This window comes from Doryrhamphus excisus, linkage group LG7, assembly GCF_037039965.1.
Source record: "Doryrhamphus excisus strain RoL-2023G ecotype Guam linkage group LG7, RoL_Dexc_Guam_v1.1, whole genome shotgun sequence".
NCBI lineage: Eukaryota > Metazoa > Chordata > Actinopteri > Syngnathiformes > Syngnathidae > Doryrhamphus > Doryrhamphus excisus.
The window spans coordinates 4,048,148-4,068,186 of NC_136363.1; the positions used below are offsets into that span (position 1 = coordinate 4,048,148).

Consider the following 20,039-nt stretch of genomic DNA (forward strand, 5'->3'; position numbering starts at 1 on the left):
ATGCATGTTCAAATGAAATAAAACCATTACTAAATATTGATAGCATGAGATGTCTACTGTATATATTATGTCGACTATATTGAATAATAGGAGGGTAAAGGTGACTATAGGGGTGTTATTTTATGTCTAGGAAGCTCTAATAGTGTTAAAAACCATGTATAAATGGTTTTAAAATTAAAATTAAAATTAAAATTAAAATTAAAATTAAAATTAAAATTAAAATTAAAATTAAAATTAAAATTAAAATTAAAATTAAAATTAAAATTAAAATTAAAATTAAAATTAAAATTAAAATTAAAATTGTGGAACTGTGAACTGATTATGTGATGCATTCAATTGTAATCTGATGCATGTTCAAATGAAATAAAACCATTACTATTACATATTGCAGTACTTGTGCACAGTGTTCATCACAAGACATGAGTTTTGAGGGAAGAGCTCTTGCCTATATTTGCATCAGTAATGAAGTGTCGGGCAATATCGGAAGCATCTCTACTATAAACCTGAGATAAACACTGAATGGAATTGAACTAAATATGAATTCATAAATTAAACTTGAATAATTGGACCCATGCATTGGTCTACGGTCTATAAGTGTCTGAGTGTCTCCTAAACAAAAAGGACACTGAGGTTATTGAGCACAAACAAACTAATTAACTAACCTCTGAGTTTGTACAGCTCCCCATTGGCCGAGTTGACAATGAACATGTGAGGAGCCTCGTCACTCACGGTCACAGTGGCGCCGATCAAGGGGAGGGATCCCCTTGGCTTCTGACTCCTTCCCTGCTCATTGACAAAATACAGCAACAGTCCCAAATCTGGGTCTAATACGAAGTATCTGCAAAAAAGAGACAGAGAAGGACATAACAGTGCAGGAAAAACAAGAATTACATTACAATAAAATCTATAATTTAATTTAATTTAAGTAGGTATGAATGTGAGTGTGAATGGTTGTTTGTCTATATGTGCCCTGTGATTGGCTGGCCACCAGTCCAGGGTGTACCCCGCCTCTCGCATTTTAGCGTTTTCTACAACAACAATAACGTCTAACCTTGGGGAAGGGTTTGGGGGACGGCAGAGAGTAAATCTTGCCTACAGACACGCCCATATAAGGAAGCCGGCTCCTCTGTGACATCACAAAAGAACAGTTTTACCACGCCTTTTAAAACAGAGCGTTTTGATCCATTCCAAACCCACAAAGCCCTGTGATTGGCTGGTGGCACCAGTCCAGGGTGTACCCCAGCCTCTCGCCCGAAGACAGCTGGGATAGGCTCCAGCACCCCCCTACAACCCTCGTGAGGATAAGTGGTAGAAAATGAATGAATGAATGAACATTTTTAGAACGTTAAGACCAATTCTGATTCTGATATTTCGCCAAATAGTATATAAAAATTCTCATCATCACAAACTGCACAACTTGAATATTTCTCATCATTGTTCTCGAGAGAGTGGATATGGAAAACTGTTAAAATTTGCCTGCATCCCCTCTTTTTGCCTCCTGCGCAAAAAAAAAACTATGAACCATATAAGGAAGTCCGCCCCTTTGTGATGTCACAAAAAAACAGTTTTACCACGCCTTCTTAAACAGAGCGTTTTGAGCCATAACAAACTTCTTTTAGGGTTCACTTCCAAATGTGAAAACCTCATTATCTGAAACTTTAACACTGGAATACAACATTCTAACTACATTTATAGGTCAGAAAAATTGAAAAAGCATAATAGGTCTCCTTTAAATAAACTAAGTATTACTTTATATAAAATATCACATGAAAAAAAAAATGATTCGGGTTTTGAAAAAAGTAGAAATATTTTTTTAAAATAAACATACAATTACTGTATATAAAATATCACATGAAAACAGAAACATCCAAATAAAAATATGCACAATTTGAGGAAAAATTGTCGTAGGTCAGAAAAGCGGAAAAAGCATAATAGGTCCACTTTAAATAAACTAAGTATTACTTTATATAAAATATCACATGAAAAAAAAAATGATTCAGGTTTTGAAAAAAGTAGAAATATTTTTTTAAATAAACAAAGGATTACTGCATATAAAATATCACATGAGAACAGAAACATCCAAATAAAAATATTCACAATATGAGGAAAAATTGTCATAGCTCAGAAAAGTGGAAAAAGCATAAACTAAGTATTACTTTATATAAAATATCACATGAAACAAAAAGGATGACTGTATATAAAATATCTTCTGATATGGAAAACTGCCACCATATAAAAATTGATCCCTATTAACAGTCTTGTCAGTCTATCAGAACACAACGTGATTTATGTCTGCCTCAGCAAAGCAGCAGAATATCTGCCTGAGTCAGATACTGTCCATAGAGTCTAATCCTATGTTCAGTCAGCAATGCGGGGGGGGGGTCTTCTACTGTTGACCCCTCCAGGCGGTCTTGCCATCGCAGCTGAACATCAGTGAAGCCTTTTAACATGATGGATGATGCTGGATAATAAACCGCCGGCCGTATGTTCAGCCTTACGTGTTTTAACAGAGCTGAAAATGCTGACCTATGAGGCGCACGATATGTGCTACCTAAATGTCTGACCTTTACAAATAAGGAGCAAAACCTTAAAAAAAGAAATAAATAAATAAAACAGGGTAATTACAGGAATTACTTTGGTGATATACTAATGATCACAATTTTAAGACCGGAAACTGAAATTGCGAAAATTGAAACTTCGGGTTGTTCAGGGGCGTCAAACGGAAACTTTTTATGCTTATTAAATCCTACCCCTCCATCTGGTACTTTTACAATCAGTAACTGTTACATTTGTTCACTTCCTGCTTTCATAATATAGTTTGTTGGTTTTTTTAATTTTAATCCTAATATAATTTAAGTTTGTTAGGGTTAGGGATTTTAATTTTAAATATTTATAATTATATATTTATAATTTATATATATAATATAATAATATAGTTTAAGTTGTTTTTTTATTTTATTTTTTGTTTGGTCATTTTTTATGTTTTGTGATTTTGTTGTTTTATATTTTTAATTTAATTTTTTTATTACTATTTTTTTTTGTTTATTTTTATTTGTACTTCGGTTTCCTCCCACATTCCAAAAACATGCTATGTTAATTGGTAATGGTAATGGTTTTATTTCATTTGAACATGCATCAGATGACAATTGAATGCATCCCATAATCAGTTCACAGTTCCACATGTCCAAAAGGAGTAGGAAGAAGCAAAGCTTATTAAATCCTACCCCTCCATCTGGTACTTTTACAATCAGTCATTGTTACATTTGTTCACTTCCTGCTTTCCTAATAGAGTTTAAGTTGTTTTTTTTTATTTTGGTTTTTTTATGTTTTTTTGTTTTATATTTTTATTTTTTTTTATTTAATTTTTTTATTGATTTTTTTTATTACTATTTTCGTTTTTGTTTATTTTTATTTGTACTCCGGTTTCCTCCCAAATTCAAAAACATGCTATGTTAATTGGTAATGGTAATGGTTTTATTTACATTTGAACATGCATCAGATGACAATTGAATGCATCCCATAATCAGTTCACAGTTCCACATGTCCAAAAGGAGTAGGAAGAAGCAAAGCTTATTAAATCCTACCCTTCCATCTGGTACTTTTACAATCAGTAACTGTTACATTTGTTCACTTCCTGCTTTCCATAATACAGTTTAAGGTTTTTTTTTTGTTTTTTTTTTAATAATGTACCTCATACCAAAGTACAAGGTGATATGAGCATCCAATGCCATAATGGGTACCATAGTAAGTGTCAATATAGTGATATATATAGCACATCATGACTGGTTCAAGACTCTTCATCCTTGTATTTAGCAAACATCAACTGCTTGTATTGTTTCTTGAATTGGCTCATCGTTGCTAGATAAACTGTCTACCATTAAATAATGTGAATAAGGTGCCGCTGGACATTTTTATGATCACCATCATAACCCGAATCAAATGCTCCTTGATACGCTACACACCTGAAAACAACTCAAACATCATTTCCATCACCTGTAAGAAGGTCGGTCTCACTGAAGCTCCCAATTCCCTGAACTCACACCTTCGATCAGAGCTACCAGAGCAGTCGTATGAGTCATGCCTCAAAATGTAACACCCCCAACACACACTCGTTTGACAGCATGGGGTGGGGAGGGGGGGGGTCTAAATCAGAAGGTCTAAATTTAGAATCTTCACATGGAGGAACCACTATGGATTTACATGCTATCTACAGCGGAGGGGTTGTGGATGCTGTTAATAACGTCATAAACCTGGATTGTTTTGGTGGATATATGTACAAGAATTTGGTTAGTTCCGTTCGGCAAAAAAAAGGCAGTGTAACACCAAAGAAGAGGAAGCGGCAGGAGGTGTTTGCGGTCATCTATTCCGCTCGGTAGTTCAGCTGAAATTGTGCAAAAAGGGGGGATCTTATGCAAATACTGAAGCAGCAAACACGTGATACTTTATACTGTGAATACGGTGGACAATTAAAAAATCATGCTAACGTAAAAAAAAAAAAAAAAACTTTAAGGCATTTAGAAGATGCATTTAAATATGTTGGGATGATATGTAGTATTCTACACTGGTCACTAGGTGTCAGTAATGCTCACCAGTTTCGCACAACATTGTATTGTAGTACATATCTACAAGAGAGGAGAAATATGATCTCAGGGAAGAACTACATTTGAAACATTAAAATTAAAACTGTATATATTATGTGGACTATATTGAGTAATAGGAGTGTAAAGGTGACTATAGGGGTGTTATTTTATGTCTAGGAAGCTCTAACAGTGTTAAAAAACCATATATAGAAGGTGTAAACAAAATTAAAATTAAAATTAAAATTAAAATTAAAATTAAAATTAAAATTAAAATTAAAATTAAAATTAAAATTAAAATTAAAATTAAAATTAAAATTAAAATTAAAATTAAAATTAAAATTAAAATTAAAATTAAAATTAAAAAAGCAGGAAGTGAACAAATGTAACAGTTACTGATTGTAAAAGTACCAGATGGAGGGGTAGGATTTAATAAGCTTTGCTTCTTCCTACTCCTTTTGGACATGTGGAACTGTGAACTGATTATGTGATGCATTCAATTGTAATCTGATGCATGTTCAAATGAAATAAAACCATTACCATTACCAAATATTGGTATGAGATGTCTACTGTATATATTATGTGGACTATATTGAGTAATAGGAGCGTAAAGGTGACTATAGGGGTGTTATTTTATGTCTAGGAAGCTCTAATAGTGTTAAAAACCCATGTATAAAAGGTTGTAAACAAAATTAAAATTAAAATTAAAATTAAAATTAAAATTAAAATTAAAATTAAAATTAAAATTAAAATTAAAATTAAAATTAAAATTAAAATTAAAATTAAAATTAAAATTAAAATTAAAATTAAAATTAAAAAAACAAACATACTAACTGCAACATACTAACTCCTTATTTCTAAAATCACAAATACTTCAACTCGCTGATATAGTTCATCTTCAAACAGCTAAAATAATGCATAAGGCTAAAAAAATAACCAATTAGCTAAAAATGTCATCCAATACTTCTCTACAAGAGAGGAGAAATATGATCTCAGGGAAGAACTACATTTGAAACACTTATATGCTAGGACTACGTTAAAAAGGCATAGCATTTCAGTATGTGGAATCAAACTATGGAATGGCATCAGACCCCCCCCCCACACCCCTAACAAATTATGATTCTACATTATCTTTTTTCTCCCAGAGCACTGTGTTATCACACTTTGCATTCATCAGTGACTCCATCCACACTGCTCCACTGAAAACAAACACTTTTCACCTTCATCTCTCATTCTCACACCGTAACATACGACGCTATTATCAGTCATACCACAATAATGGTCCAAGTCATAAGCAAAAAAAAAAAAAAAAAAAAGGAATATGGCTCCAATACGACCATGCGCATCACCTACACAACATTATCAACAATTCACGCTGACAGAAAGGCCACCTACACAGCAGCATATTTAGCTCCACTCAGGTCCTGCTTCTCAGCACCGGCGTGCACAACATGTACTGGTACTTGAAACCAATACTGACAATAACTGCAATTACCCCCCCCCCAACACTCCCACTCCTATTTCAGTCACTTCAATTATTGCTACATATCTTGTGGAGAATTCACAATAAAAAGATTTTAGAATGTTTAAATCGTGACAAGCCTTTAAAAGTGAAACTAACCTTGGTTAGTGTCATTAGTTCCATCCAGAAGGTCCGACTCTAACCAAAACGAACTTTAACCAATTAAAAGTTCCCCACACAATCAAATGTAAAAAAAAAGAAAGAAAGAAAGACTAGTCTTTAAAAGTGAAACTAACCTTGGTTAGCGTCATTAGTTCCATCCAGAAGGTCCGACTCTAACCAAAACGAACTTTAACCAATTAAAAGTTCCCCACACGATCAAATGTAAAAAAAAAAAGAAAGAAAGACTAGTCTTTAAAAGTGAAACTAACCTTGGTTAGCGTCATTAGTTCCATCCAGAAGGTCCGACTCTAACCAAAACGAACTTTAACCAATTAAAGTTCCCCACATGATCAAATGTAAAAAAAAAAAGAAATAAAGAAAGACTAGCCTTTAAAAGTGAAACTAACCTTGGTTAGCGTCATTAGTTCCATCCAGAAGGTCCGACTCTAACCAAAACGAACTTTAACCAATTAAAGTTCCCCACACGATCAAATGTAAAAAAAGAAAGAAAGAAAGAAAGAAAGAAAGACTAGCCTTTAAAAGTGAAACTAACCTTGGTTAGCGTCATTAGTTCCATCCAGAAGGTCCGACTCTAACCAAAACGGACTTTAACCAATTAAAGTTCCCCACACGATCAAATGTAAAAAAAAAAGAAAGAAAGAAAGACTAGCCTTTAAAAGTGAAACTAACCTTGGTTAGCGTCATTAGTTCCATCCAGAAGGTCCGACTCTAACCAAAACGAACTTTAACCAATTAAAAGTTCCCCACACGATCAAATGTAAAAAAAAAAAAGTGGTGTTGATCTCACTGCCACATTGCGTCACAATCATGTCTCTAAATCACTCAAAGATGTACACTATACGTCTTTTTTTGCACAAAGAGGTGATGATGCAACTCGACAGTAAAAGAGAGCATGTTTGGTGTGGTTTTAAACTGAAAAAAACAGTCACACGGTGGCAGAAGCGCATGCGCGCAGATGAGTTAAATTGCTTATGTGAAAATTATCAATAGTTTTATTGTGTTATATTTATTAAAAAATATATTTTTTCATGCAAAACAACCATTTTTTTAAGTTATGTTGTGGTATCGTTGTTTAGACATTTTGGCTACATTTGTTTTAAAGCGAAAATTATGCTTGAAATGTACTGTATCTTTTCACAAAAATACTTTTTCTATCCCGTTTTTTGTTGGGAACTGTTATTTTCCTGAAACTTACCTATGTTCTACTGCTGATTACTAAAGAACGGAAAATGTTAGAAAGAAAAAAAAAATTTCTGATGAAAGATGAGAGTCTAATCTTTCTTTTGGTATATACAATGTCTACTTAACCTAAATAAATATAATATAAACAACGCACAAAAAAACTATGCCTTTGAAACAGGAAACCCTGACAAAACACCTGGTTATCATCATCAGTTCCATCCAGAAGGTCCGACTCTAACCAAAACGAACTTTAACCAATTAAATTATCCCACACAAATGTAAATCCAATTAATTTGGTCCAAAAAGCCAACAATACATTTTTATAGTTTTAAATGAAGAACACGACAAGGTGGTGGTTGATCTCACTGTCACATTGCGTCACAATCATGTCTCTAAATCACTTAGTTGAATTGCTTATGTGAAAATTAGCAATAGATTCATTGTGTTATATTTATAAAAAAATATATTTTTTCATGTAAAACAACCATTTTTTTTTAGTTATGTTGTGGTATTGTTGTTTAGACATTTGTGTTAAAGTGAAAGTTATGCTAGAAATGTACTGTGTCTTTTCAAAAAAATGCCTTTCTTTTAATCCCTTTTTTGGTTGGGAACTGTTATTTTCCTGAAACTTACCTATGTTCTACTGCTGATTACTAAAGAACGAAAAATGTTAGAAAGAAACATTTTTTTCTGATGAAAGATGAGAGTCTAATCTTTCTTTTGATATATACAATGATTTACTACCTAAATACATATAATATAAACAACACACAAAAAAAACTGCCTTTGAACGAGGAAACCCTGACAAAACACCTTAAAGCCTGGCACATCGGCGTCTTTGAAGAATTCAACGCGAGTACGTTTCAGTTTATGCTACACATGACCAAAGTATATATTCCATTTTTGACTTTTTTGTTACTTTCGTCATAACCGGCGCTAAATTCGCAGTGAGCTTGTCACTCAGTTAAAGGAACAGGGAAGTGACTAGACAGAACACTGATCACAATCAAAGGGGGCCAAGACAAACATAACGAAAAATAAAGAAGTGGCACGCAGACACCTAGAAGAAGCAGTGGTTTTTTGGACCCCTGTTCTAAAACGCTTTATGAAAATGGAATTAGGCATAATCTATGGCAGAGGTTCCCAAACTTTGCACAGTCGCTTCAGACATTTAACATGAAGCCATGTCCCCCCTACACATGCACACTTAAAATATATAACCCTTTTTTTTAAAAAAAAAAAAAAAAAAAAACATACCAAAGATGGATTTGGGGGGTTAGGGGAGTTATTCTTAGGGAGTTAGTATTATTATGTCAACTTCAACTTCAAAGTGCATAAGTCTTTGTGAGTCATGTTTTGATTCTTTGAAACCTGATGATGTCATCAATATTTGTGACAGCAAGTACTTTTGTCTTTCCTCCGGTTCGGTTTTGTTCAATTTTGACAACCAAAGTGTCAAAATCAATCAATTGGTTCAAATTTGTCATTGTCATTGTATGGTCATATCACCTCGTACTACGGTACGTGACAAAAAATGTTTACAAAAAAAAAAATTAATTAAACTATATTGGGAAAGCAGGAAGTGAACAAATGTAACAGTTACTGATTGTAAAAGTACCAGATGGAGGGGTAGGATTTAATAAGCTGTGCTTCTTCCTACTCCTTTTGGACATGTGGAACTGTGAACTGATTATGGGATGCATTCAATTGTAATCTGATGCATGTTCAAATGAAATAAAACCATTACCATTACCATATAACATAGCATGTTTTTGGAATGTGGGAGGAAACCAGAGTACAAAAATATAAAAATAAAAATAGTAGTAAAAATAAAAATATTATTAAAATTCAAAAAAAATTTAAAAAATAAAACAAAAACAAAAAAAACAACTTAATCTATATTATGAAAGCAGGAAGTGAACAAATGTAACAGTTATTGATTGTAAAAGTACCAGATGGAGGGGTAGGATTTAATAAGCTTTGCTTCTTCCTACTCCTTTTGGACATGTGGAACTGTGAACTGATTATGTGATGCATTCAATTGTCATCTGATGCATGTTCAAATGTTCATGTTCATAATGACAACAATACGATTATTATTTACAGCACAAAAAATAAATGTTGCAGATATCCAAACCTAGTGACCCTAGTTTAAAAATCCCTGTTTTGAAGTCACCAGTTCTCATGCGGTCAGGTACACCCTGGACTGGTGGCCAGCCAATCACAGGGCACATATAGACAAACAACCATTCACACTCACATTGGACAATTTGGAGTCGCTAATTAACCTAGCATGTTTTTGGAATGTGGGAGGAAACCGGAGTACCCAGAAAAAAACCCACGCATGCACGGGGAGAACATGTAAACTCCACACAGAGATGGCCGAGGGTGGAATTGAACCCTGGTCTCCTAGCTGTGAGGTCTGCGCGCTAACCACTAGATCCATTATCATTTATTTAAGTTATTGCATTCAGTGGTTTACCTGCTAGTACCTCTGCTTGCGCTTTAAAATATTAGCTACTCATGGTTACCATGTTTAAACATTGACGTTACTATGCTCAGTACTACCAGTACTGTAAATTTGTGTTGCGTGTTTGAGTAGAAAAACTAGTTCTAGTCCAATACGGGCACATTTTGCTTAAACAAATAGAACTTTTTTATTTTGGGGTATAATGTCACCAAAGTATGAAGTACAACAAAGTGATGTAGTCAGTTATGTAATCAATTGTGTATTGTTAACTACTGTGTGTATTGTAGTCCTTTATCATGTGCAAGAGTGGCTTTAATTACCTGCCAATCCCCTCCCCTTCAAAGTAAAAGTGCAACGTGGACAATTCCACTAAGAAAAACAAGCAACCATTGATAAAAAAAAAAAAAAAGTGAGGAAAAAAAACTAAGTTCGATACCTGTTCTGCCATCCTTGGATCAGGTTGGTGTATTTGCTTAGAACTCCTTCCAGCTGTATTCTGCGACCCTGCTGCTGCAAATTGGTGCTGCTCCCCAGCAAAGCCCCCCGGCCGCCTACAGCTCCGACGGAACCGCAGTGGGCGCCGGAGCCCGGGCTTTGTAACCCAGTCCGGACGGGCTTTCTCGACGATGAGTTCCCTCGATCCGAAGAGGAAGAAGAGTTGCTTCTGTTGTTGGTCCCTGGATGTGGACTGCAGAGCGTCTTGTCCATGCTGGCGACGGGACAGCTGAGGAGGAAGAGGAGGGGATGGAAGGGAAGAGGAGGGGGGGGAGGGGGGGGAGGTTTTCACCAACACATTGAAGTGGAAATTGAAACGGCGTCGACTGGAAGCTCGGGATGTGTCGTGACCGCGCCGTGACGTGGATACGAGCGTCCACGGCTGCGTAGAAAAGCTGACATGTTCCTCGGTTTCGTGTAGCTGTCTCGTCTCTGCAGTGAAGCACAAGAGTCTGAACTATACAGCGTTGTTGGTGGGGAAAGCCACGCCCACTATTGCGATTGGTACCGCCCCACCCGGAAATGACCCCAGCCTCGTGATACACATCATCATACGAAAATGTCATTACAGGCACACTTCTACTGGGAAAAAAAACACTGGTGGGCGACAATATAATTATTTATAATACAATTAATTATTATAGAATTTATTATTTTTAATTTATAAAACAATTTATTATTTTTTAATTTATTATTTTTAGGAAAAGCGGTAGAAAACGAAATTAATTATTATTGAATTTCTTGTTTTTAATTTATAATACAAGTATTATTGAATTTCTTGTTTTTAATTTATAATACAATTAATTATTATTGAATTTCTTGTTTTTAATTAATAATACAATTAATTATTATTGAATTTCTTGTTTTTAATTTATAATACAATTAATTATTATTTAATTTATTATTTCTATTGATGATACAATTAATTTTATATTTAATTAATGAATAATATATACAGTAGACATCTCATACTATCAATATTTGGTAATGGCAACAGTTTTATTTAATTTGAACATGCATCAGATTACAATTAAGTGCATCACATAATCAGTTCACAGTTCCACATGTCCAAAAGGAGTAGGAAGAAGCAAAGCTTATTAAATCCTACCCCTCTATCTGGTACTTTTACAATCAGTAACTGTTACATTTGTTCACTTCCTGCTTTCCTAATATATATATTTTTATTTTATTTTTTATCCTAATATTTTAATTTTAATTTTAATTTTAATTTTAATTTTAATTTTAATTTTAATTTTAATTTTAATTTTAATTTTAATTTTAATTTTAATTTTAATTTTAATTTTAATTTTTTAGTTTTTTTTTAGTTTACAACCTTTTATACATGGTTTTTAACACTATTAGAGCTTCCTAGACATAAAATAACACCCCTATAGTCACCTTTACACTCCTATTACTCAATATAGTCGACATAATATATACAGTAGACATCTCATACTATCAATATATGTAGTAGTTAGTATGTTCTCTGTAGGCGGCATTATGATATTTATTTGATATTTCATTATGATAATATATGGATTGATTGACGCCCTATGAACCACTAGGGGGTTCGGCCCCAATACGAAGCATAAATATTTATTCCACTTATAAGCACGACACTTCAACACCAAAAAGACAAACAACTGGGATTAAATAAAGATGATTTGAAAGAATACTGAACAGACAAAAAGCAGTGCAGCCTCTTGCCGGAGACTGCACGGAGCAATCGACGGCTCGCCGCGATGAATCTCTACAGGACACTTAACTAGGCTTAGATAGATTCCCGCTGCTTGTCTGCTGAGGCAGCCTCAAAGCTTCAATCAATACGAGTGAGTAACACAAGCAGAAGCAACAGAAAGAGATAGCAAGAAAAAGAGAGTTTGTTCAAATCCTGCAGGGAGATTCAACCTCGGGTCATCTGCGTTTCGTGATCAAACCGTTTAGACTCGGTATTTTTAAGATTGAGGTTCAATTCCGAGGGTGTATGAATCATAGACATATGAAGTCATCAATCAGTTATTGCAGTTGGAATCCATTTTCTCTTACGCCGGAGCATCGCCTGATCATTAGCAGTAATAAATGTCTGTCGTCATTATGAAAAGGCGGTACAGTAATCCCTCGTTTATCATGGTTCATTTGTTCCAGACAATAAGTGATAAGTGAATTTCTGCCGAGTATGATTTCTTATTTTATAAAGCGGTAATTTTCATAGTTAGAGCATGTTTACCACCTTCTAAATACGGTTTTTAATATGATTAGAGCCCTCCAGATATGAAATAACACCCCTATGGTCACATTTACACTCATGTTACCCGATATAATAGACATAAAATAAGACATATAAAACATAAGGAAAGGAAAGTGACTTCAGCTGAGTTTTAGCTTGGCTAGTTTGTGTTAGTTATTATTGGACCATTCAAACCTGCAATAAAAGCCTGTTGCAACGAGGTCTGGTGCTTGTGTGTCCTTGTGAATTTCTGCCTAGTATGATTCCTTATTTTATAAAGCGGTAATTTTCATAGTTAGAGCATGTTTACCACCTTCTAAATAAGTTTTTTAATATTATTAGAGCCCTCTAGATATGAAATAACACCCCTATGGTCACATTTACACTCATGTTACCCGATATAATAGACATAAAATAAGACATAAATGAGATTTGTGTGTGTGTGTATTACTGGAGCATTCAAAACTGCAATAAAAGCCTCTTGCAACCAGGTCTGGTACTTGTGTGTCCTTGTGAATTTCTGCCTAGTATGATTCCTTATTTTATAAAGCGGTAATTTTCATAGTTAGAGCATGTTTACTTCCTTCTAAATACGTTTTTTTAATATTATTAGAGCCCTCCAGATATGAAATAACACCCCTATGGTCACATTTACACTCATGTTACCCGATATAATAGACATAAAATAAGACATATAAGACATAAATGAGATTTGTGTGTGTGTGTATTTTTGGAGCATTCAAAACTGCAATAAAAGCCTCTTGCAACCAGGTCTGGTGCTTGTGTGTCCTTGTGAATTTCTGCCTAGTATGATTCCTTATTTTATAAAGCGGTAATTTTCATAGTTAGAGCATGTTTACCACCTTCTAAATACGTTTTTTAATATGATTAGAGCCCTCCAGATATGAAATAACACCCCTATGGTCACATTTACACTCATGTTACCCAATATAATAAACATAAAATAAGACATATAAGACATAAATGAGATTTGTGTGTGTGTGTATTATTGGAGCATTCAAAACTGCAATAAAAGCCTCTTGCAACCAGGTCTGGTGCTTGTGTGTCCTTGTGAATTTCTGCCTAGTATGATTCCTTATTTTATAAAGCGGTAATTTTCATAGTTAGAGCATGTTTACTTCCTTCTAAATACGTTTTTTTAATATTATTAGAGCCCTCTAGGTATGAAATAACACCCCTATGGTCACATTTACACTCATGTTACCCGATATAATAGACATAAAATAAGACATATAAGACATAAATGAGATTTGTGTGTGTGTGTATTTTTGGAGCATTCAAAACTGCAATAAAAGCCTCTTGTAACCAAGTCTGGTGCTTGTGTGTCCTTGTGAATTTCTGCCTAGTATGATTCCTTATTTGATAAAGCGGTAATTTTCATAGTTAGAGCATGTTTACCACCTTCTAAATACGTTTTTTTAATATTATTAGAGCCCTCTAGGTATGAAATAACACCCCTATGGTCACATTTACACTCATGTTACCCAATATAATAGACATAAAATAAGACGTAAATGAGATTTGTGTGTGTGTCTATTTTTGGAGCATTCAAAACTGCAATAAAAGCCTCTTGCAACCAGGTCTGGTGCTTGTGTGTCCTTGTGAATTTCTGCCTAGTATGATTCCTTATTTGATAAAGCGGTAATTTTCATAGTTAGAGCATGTTTACCTCCTTCTAAATACGGTTTTTAATATCATTAGAGCCTTCTAGGTATGAAATAACACCCCTATGGTCACATTTACACTCATGTTACCCGATATAATAGACATAAAATAAGATATATAAGACATAAATGAGATTTGCGTGTGTGTGTATTATTGGAGCATTCAAAACTGCAATAAAAGCCTCTTGCAACCAGGTCTGGTGCTTGTGTGTCCTTGTGAATTTCTGCCTACTATGATTCCTTATTTTATAAAGCGGTAATTTTCATAGTTAGAGCATGTTTACCTCCTTCTAAATACGGTTTTTAATATGATTAGAGCCCTCTAGGTATGAAATAACACCCCTATGGTCACATTTACACTCATGTTACCCGATATAATAGACATAAAATAAGACATATAAGACATAAATGAGATTTGTGTGTGTGTGTATTATTGGAGCATTCAAAACTGCAATAAAAACCTCTTGCAACCAGGTCTGGTGCTTGTGTGTCCTTGTGAATTTCTGCCTAGTATGATTCCTTATTTTATAAAGCGGTAATTTTCATAGTTAGAGCATGTTTACCTCCTTTTAAATGCGGTTTTTAATATTATTAGAGCCCTCTAGATATGAAATAACACCCCTATGGTCACATTTACACTCATGTTACCCAATATAGTAGACATATAATAAGACATATAAGACATAAATGAGACTTGTGTGTGGGTGTGTGTGTGTATGCTGTTCGGTGCTAAGGAAAGTGACGTCAGGCGTTCAGAGTTGAGTTTTAGCTTGTTGCAACCAAGTCTGGTGCTTGTGTGTCCTTACTGTAACGTTACTGACATCTAGTGGTCAGTGTGGAATACTACATATCATTACAACATCTTCGTCTTTTATTTGTATTTTTGTTCATTTTGTTCCATTGTTATGCTTTAAATACCGGGCTGCACGGTTGAGTGGTTAGCGTGCAGGCCACAAGTTCGATTCCACCCTCGGCCATCTCTGTGTGGCGTTTGCATGTTCTCCCCCGTGCATGCGTGGGATTTCTCCGGGTACTCCGGTTTCCTCCCACATTCCAAAAAAAACATGCTAGGTTAATTAGCGACTCCAAATTGTCCATAGGTATGAATGTGAGTGTGAATGGTTGTTTGTCTATATGTGCCCTGTGATTGGCTGGCTGGCAAACAGTCCAGGGTGTACCCCGCCTCTCGCCCGAAGACAGCTGGGATAGGCTCCAGCACCCCTCGTGAGGATAAGCGGTAGAAAATGAATGAATGAGTGTCATAATAAATGGGTTTAATTCCAAGACCAGTCACAATCACATCATTCAAATGTGTGCATCCATCTTTATTTCTAATCTAATGCATCCTTCATGAATGACAAAGGTGACAGCAGCCTAAACACAGCTGTGTTTTTGCAGCAGCCTACATTAAGGACAGCCAATAGAACTGCTTAATAGACTATAAGGTGATATCGACCGGCTTTTCTGACAAGGTCAGCAGTGAGAGTGTGTAGAGGATGCTCTATTTCTCAGTGCAGGGCTTAAAGATGACAACATGAATATTCACTACAGAGAGAAGCTGCAAATTTAAAGGTCAATGCCTCACTATTAATATGTCCAAATAAAATACAGATATCTGGAATTGCACTACTGACAAACTGTACTATCTGCATGACTTACATGTATTTCCATTCCATGTTGGAGGAAACCGGAGTACCCGGAAAAAAACCCACGCATGCACGGGAAGAACATGCAAACTCCACACAGAGATGGCCAAGGGTGGAATTGAACTAGGGTCTCCTAGCTGTGTGGCCTGTGCACTAACCACTTTCTATGCTGCATGTCCTCCAATGAACTGCTTTGCTCAGACACAATGCAGAATTAAAAAACTTCAAAATCATATTGGTACTTCTTTGTATATTTTTAGGTACACCTTTGGAGTGTTAAGTTACTGTGTGATGAGTTTAGTGTTTTTGCGAGCATAAACATGGCTAAATAAACTAATAGACATAGACATGTTTTCGATAATAGACATGTTTTTGGAATGTGGGAGAAAACCGGAGTACCCGGAGAAAACCCACGCATGCACGGGGAGAACATGCAAACTCCACACAGAGATGGCCGAGGGTGGAATTGAACTAGGGTCTCCTAGCTGTGTGGCCTGTGCACTAACCACTTTCTATGCCGCATGTCCTCCAATGAACTGCTTTGCTCAGACACAATGCAGAATTAAAAAACTTCAAAACTCATATTGGTACTTCTTTGTATATTTTTAGGTACACCTTTGGAGTGTTAAGTTACTGTGTGATGAGTTTAGTGTTTTTTTGCAAGCATAAACATGGCTAAATAAACTAATAGACATAGACATGTTTTCGATAATAGACATGTTTTTGGAATGTGGGAGAAAACCGGAGTACCCGGAGAAAACCCACGCATGCACAGGGAGAACATGCAAACTCCACACAGAGATGGCCGAGGGTGGAATTGAACTAGGGTCTCCTAGCTGTGTGCCCTGTGCACTAACCACTTTCTATGCCGCATGTCCTCCAATGAACTGCTTTGCTCAGACACAATGCAGAATTAAAAAACTTCAAAACTCATATTGGTACTTCTTTGTATATTTTTAGGTACACCTTTGGAGTGTTAAGTTACTGTGTGATGAGTTTAGTGTTTTTTTGCAAACATAAACATGGCTAAATAAACTAATAGACATAGACATGTTGTTTTCTATAATAGACATGCTTTCCACACAGAGATGGTCGAGGGTGGAATTGAACTCAGGTCTCCTAGCTGTGATGTCTGCGCGCTAACCACTCGTCCACCGTGCAGCTTAAAAAAAAAAAATTGTTTTGTATTAACATTTTTGGTCTTATTATTATTGACTTGATTACTTTTGGATTCAAAAATCCCCCAAAATTGATTCAGGTAGCATTTTTGATTTAAAAAAAATAAATAATAATAATACATGTCATTTTTTTCATGCATTATTTCCAGGCTTTCACGGTCCATAATTACAAGTAACAAGTTCACCCCCTGTGCTTTAAGGGAAGCGTACCAACAACTTCATCCATCTGTAATTGATAACTGATAAGGTCATTTTAAGCATGACATCAAATGAACTTTCCTTTAGAGTCTGATTAGGACCAAAGGAGTGGAAAAATGATTGAATATGATGACAGATTGTGTAAAATACTCACAATGGACTCAGTTATGGCACGACAGAACAAGGACAGGAGGAGCCTAATTAGTTCCCCACACTTGACACTAACAAGAGGGGATCTCTAAGTGGGAATAAAATAGCTCCATTTAAAGTTTTTATTCCTAAACTAGACACTTTATAAAATGTCCGGATTGATCCATCTTAATAAGTCTAAAAACTGTCATGAGGGGTGAAAATAATTTCTTCCTCATATATAAAGGGTCAGAGGAAAATGATCTGACACATTTGTAGGTTAAATAAAAGGCAAATAAAGTAAAGTAACAAAAATTATTTTGATAAACGTTTCCACAATAAAAACGCGACACTCACCAGTCCAATTCATGGCAACAAATGAAAAAGAAACAAAAAACAATGGCATTATAAGAAAAAAAATAAATAAATAAAAGCATTTTTTTGTTTCTTTACTTTATTTGCCTTTAACAAATTTTAACAAATTACCTAAAAATGTTATCCAATACTTCTCTAGAAGAGGAATTAAAATTAAAATTAAAATTAAAATTAAAATTAAAATTAAAATTAAAATTAAAATTAAAATTAAAATTAAAATTAAAATTAAAATTAAAATTAAAATTAAAATTAAAATTAAAATTAAAATTAAAAAAATAAATATTAGGAAAGCAGGAAGTGAACAAATGTAACAGTTACTGATTGTAAAAGTACCAGATGGAGGGGTAGGATTTAATAAGCTTTGCTTCTTCCTACTCCTTTTGGACATGTTGAACTGTGAACTGATTATGGGATGCATTCAATTGTAATCTGATGCATGTTCAAATGAAATAAAACCATTACCATTACCAAATATTAATAGTATGAGATGTCTACTGTACATATTATGTCGATTATATTGAGTAATAGGAGTGTAAAGGTGACTATAGGGGTGTTATTTTATGTCTAGGAAGCTCTGATCGTGTTAAAAACCATATATAGAAGGTTGTAAACAAAATTAAAATTAAAATTAAAATTAAAATTAAAATTAAAATTAAAATTAAAATTAAAATTAAAATTAAAATTAAAATTAAAATTAAAATTAAAATTAAAATTAAAATTAAAATTAAAATTAAACAGTTGGAGGGGTAGGATTTAAGCTTAAAAAGATTACTCTGATATTGTAATTTAGTGTATTATTTTAAGGAGTATGATGATTATTGGCTCATTTTAAGTACCATTGACTAACCTATTAACCTTACAGTCTTAAAATGTACACATTAAGATATAAAATCATATCCACATCATATTATCCACCAATTATGGGGCCTAACAGGACCATGTTCTGCTCCTAATGAGAAGGATAACCTCGGTCCCCCTTTCCCCAGACACTCTTCTGTGCTCACTGTGAACGTAATCGAGGAGCAAAATGGGAATCATGTGAGTATTTTTTTTCGACGTCTCGACTGTGTGTTGAAAAAAAAAGTCCTTTACAGCAGCTAATTAGTATCCTGTTGGGGTTAGAGTCCATTTCTGCAGTTTAAGCAGTCTTAAAATAAGTGAAGTCGGGCTTTTGTCTAAACTGAGTCTTTCCACTCACACTCAAGGACATTAGCATTGATTGTTTTCTGCGCCATTGATTACAGAGTAGAGGAGAAAGTACAATGTGCTGCATTTGCAGCTGGTTGGACTGACTCTCTTGTGTTATTAAAATCATAACATTCATACAAAATTAACATTTTAGCTGCACATCGTGCATGAATGGGCTTAAGCATTTACACAATAATTGTTCCGAAGTATTCATACAAAAGGGAAATATATGTGTTGATTACAGTAATACAATATCCACATAAAAGATCATTTTTGTAGGAGTTTCCTATAAAGTATACTTCTATTAAAATAACATAAAATCTCAAGATCAGTCCTGTAATAGTTTTATCTATATATTAGTTTCAAACTATTCAGTATAAAACAATACTTCCATGAGATATGTTTCTATGTTTGAAAAATTAACATTTTCATTTTAATTGAATACAATATCATTTTTTGTATTATTATTATTGTATTTCATAATATAGGACATAAATAAATTACATATATCTGATTTAATTATGAAATAAATAATTACTTTACATACCAAATAATGTAAAAACAGTAACAAGTAACATATATTAAATCTAATTTATAATATCTAAATACATAAATGATATACAATAATATAAAAACATTACAAATATTATATTGAAAAAATATATACAAAATATATTATTAAATTAACTTTAATATGTTTAATATATTTATTACTTAATTAAATAAAATTATGTATGTAGTTTATTTGTTTTTATTTATGAAATATACATTGTATAGAATAATACAAAAACATGAATAACATACAATATTACATCAATGTTAATTTAATATAAAGTTAAAGTTAATAATTATTGCATAATATATATGTTAATATATATTAAAGCTACTTTAACATAAATACCTAAATGATATGCAATATCACGTAAAAAATTATATGTATATATAAAAGAAATATATATATACATACAAAAAATATGTATATATTTTCTATTTATTATATTTTTTGTATATATTTATATGTATTTCTTATATATTTTGTTAACA

At 33.7% G+C, this 20,039-nt stretch overlaps 1 protein-coding gene across 2 annotated transcripts in view; it reads right to left on the bottom strand.

Moving 5' to 3' along the window:
- Window positions 1-10,845, bottom strand: part of LOC131101348 (oxysterol-binding protein-related protein 10) — a 69,714-nt gene extending 58,869 nt beyond the window's left edge. For both annotated transcript variants that reach the window (XM_058046357.2, XM_058046356.2), the window contains exons 1-2: window positions 10,311-10,845; window positions 663-838 (exon numbers count right to left, since the gene is read on the bottom strand). In XM_058046357.2, coding sequence (XP_057902340.2) covers window positions 663-838; window positions 10,311-10,582 — 448 coding nt within the window. In that variant the 5' untranslated portion in view covers window positions 10,583-10,845. The remainder of the gene's footprint in view (window positions 1-662; window positions 839-10,310) is intronic.
- Between the last annotated feature and the right edge of the window lie 9,194 nt (window positions 10,846-20,039).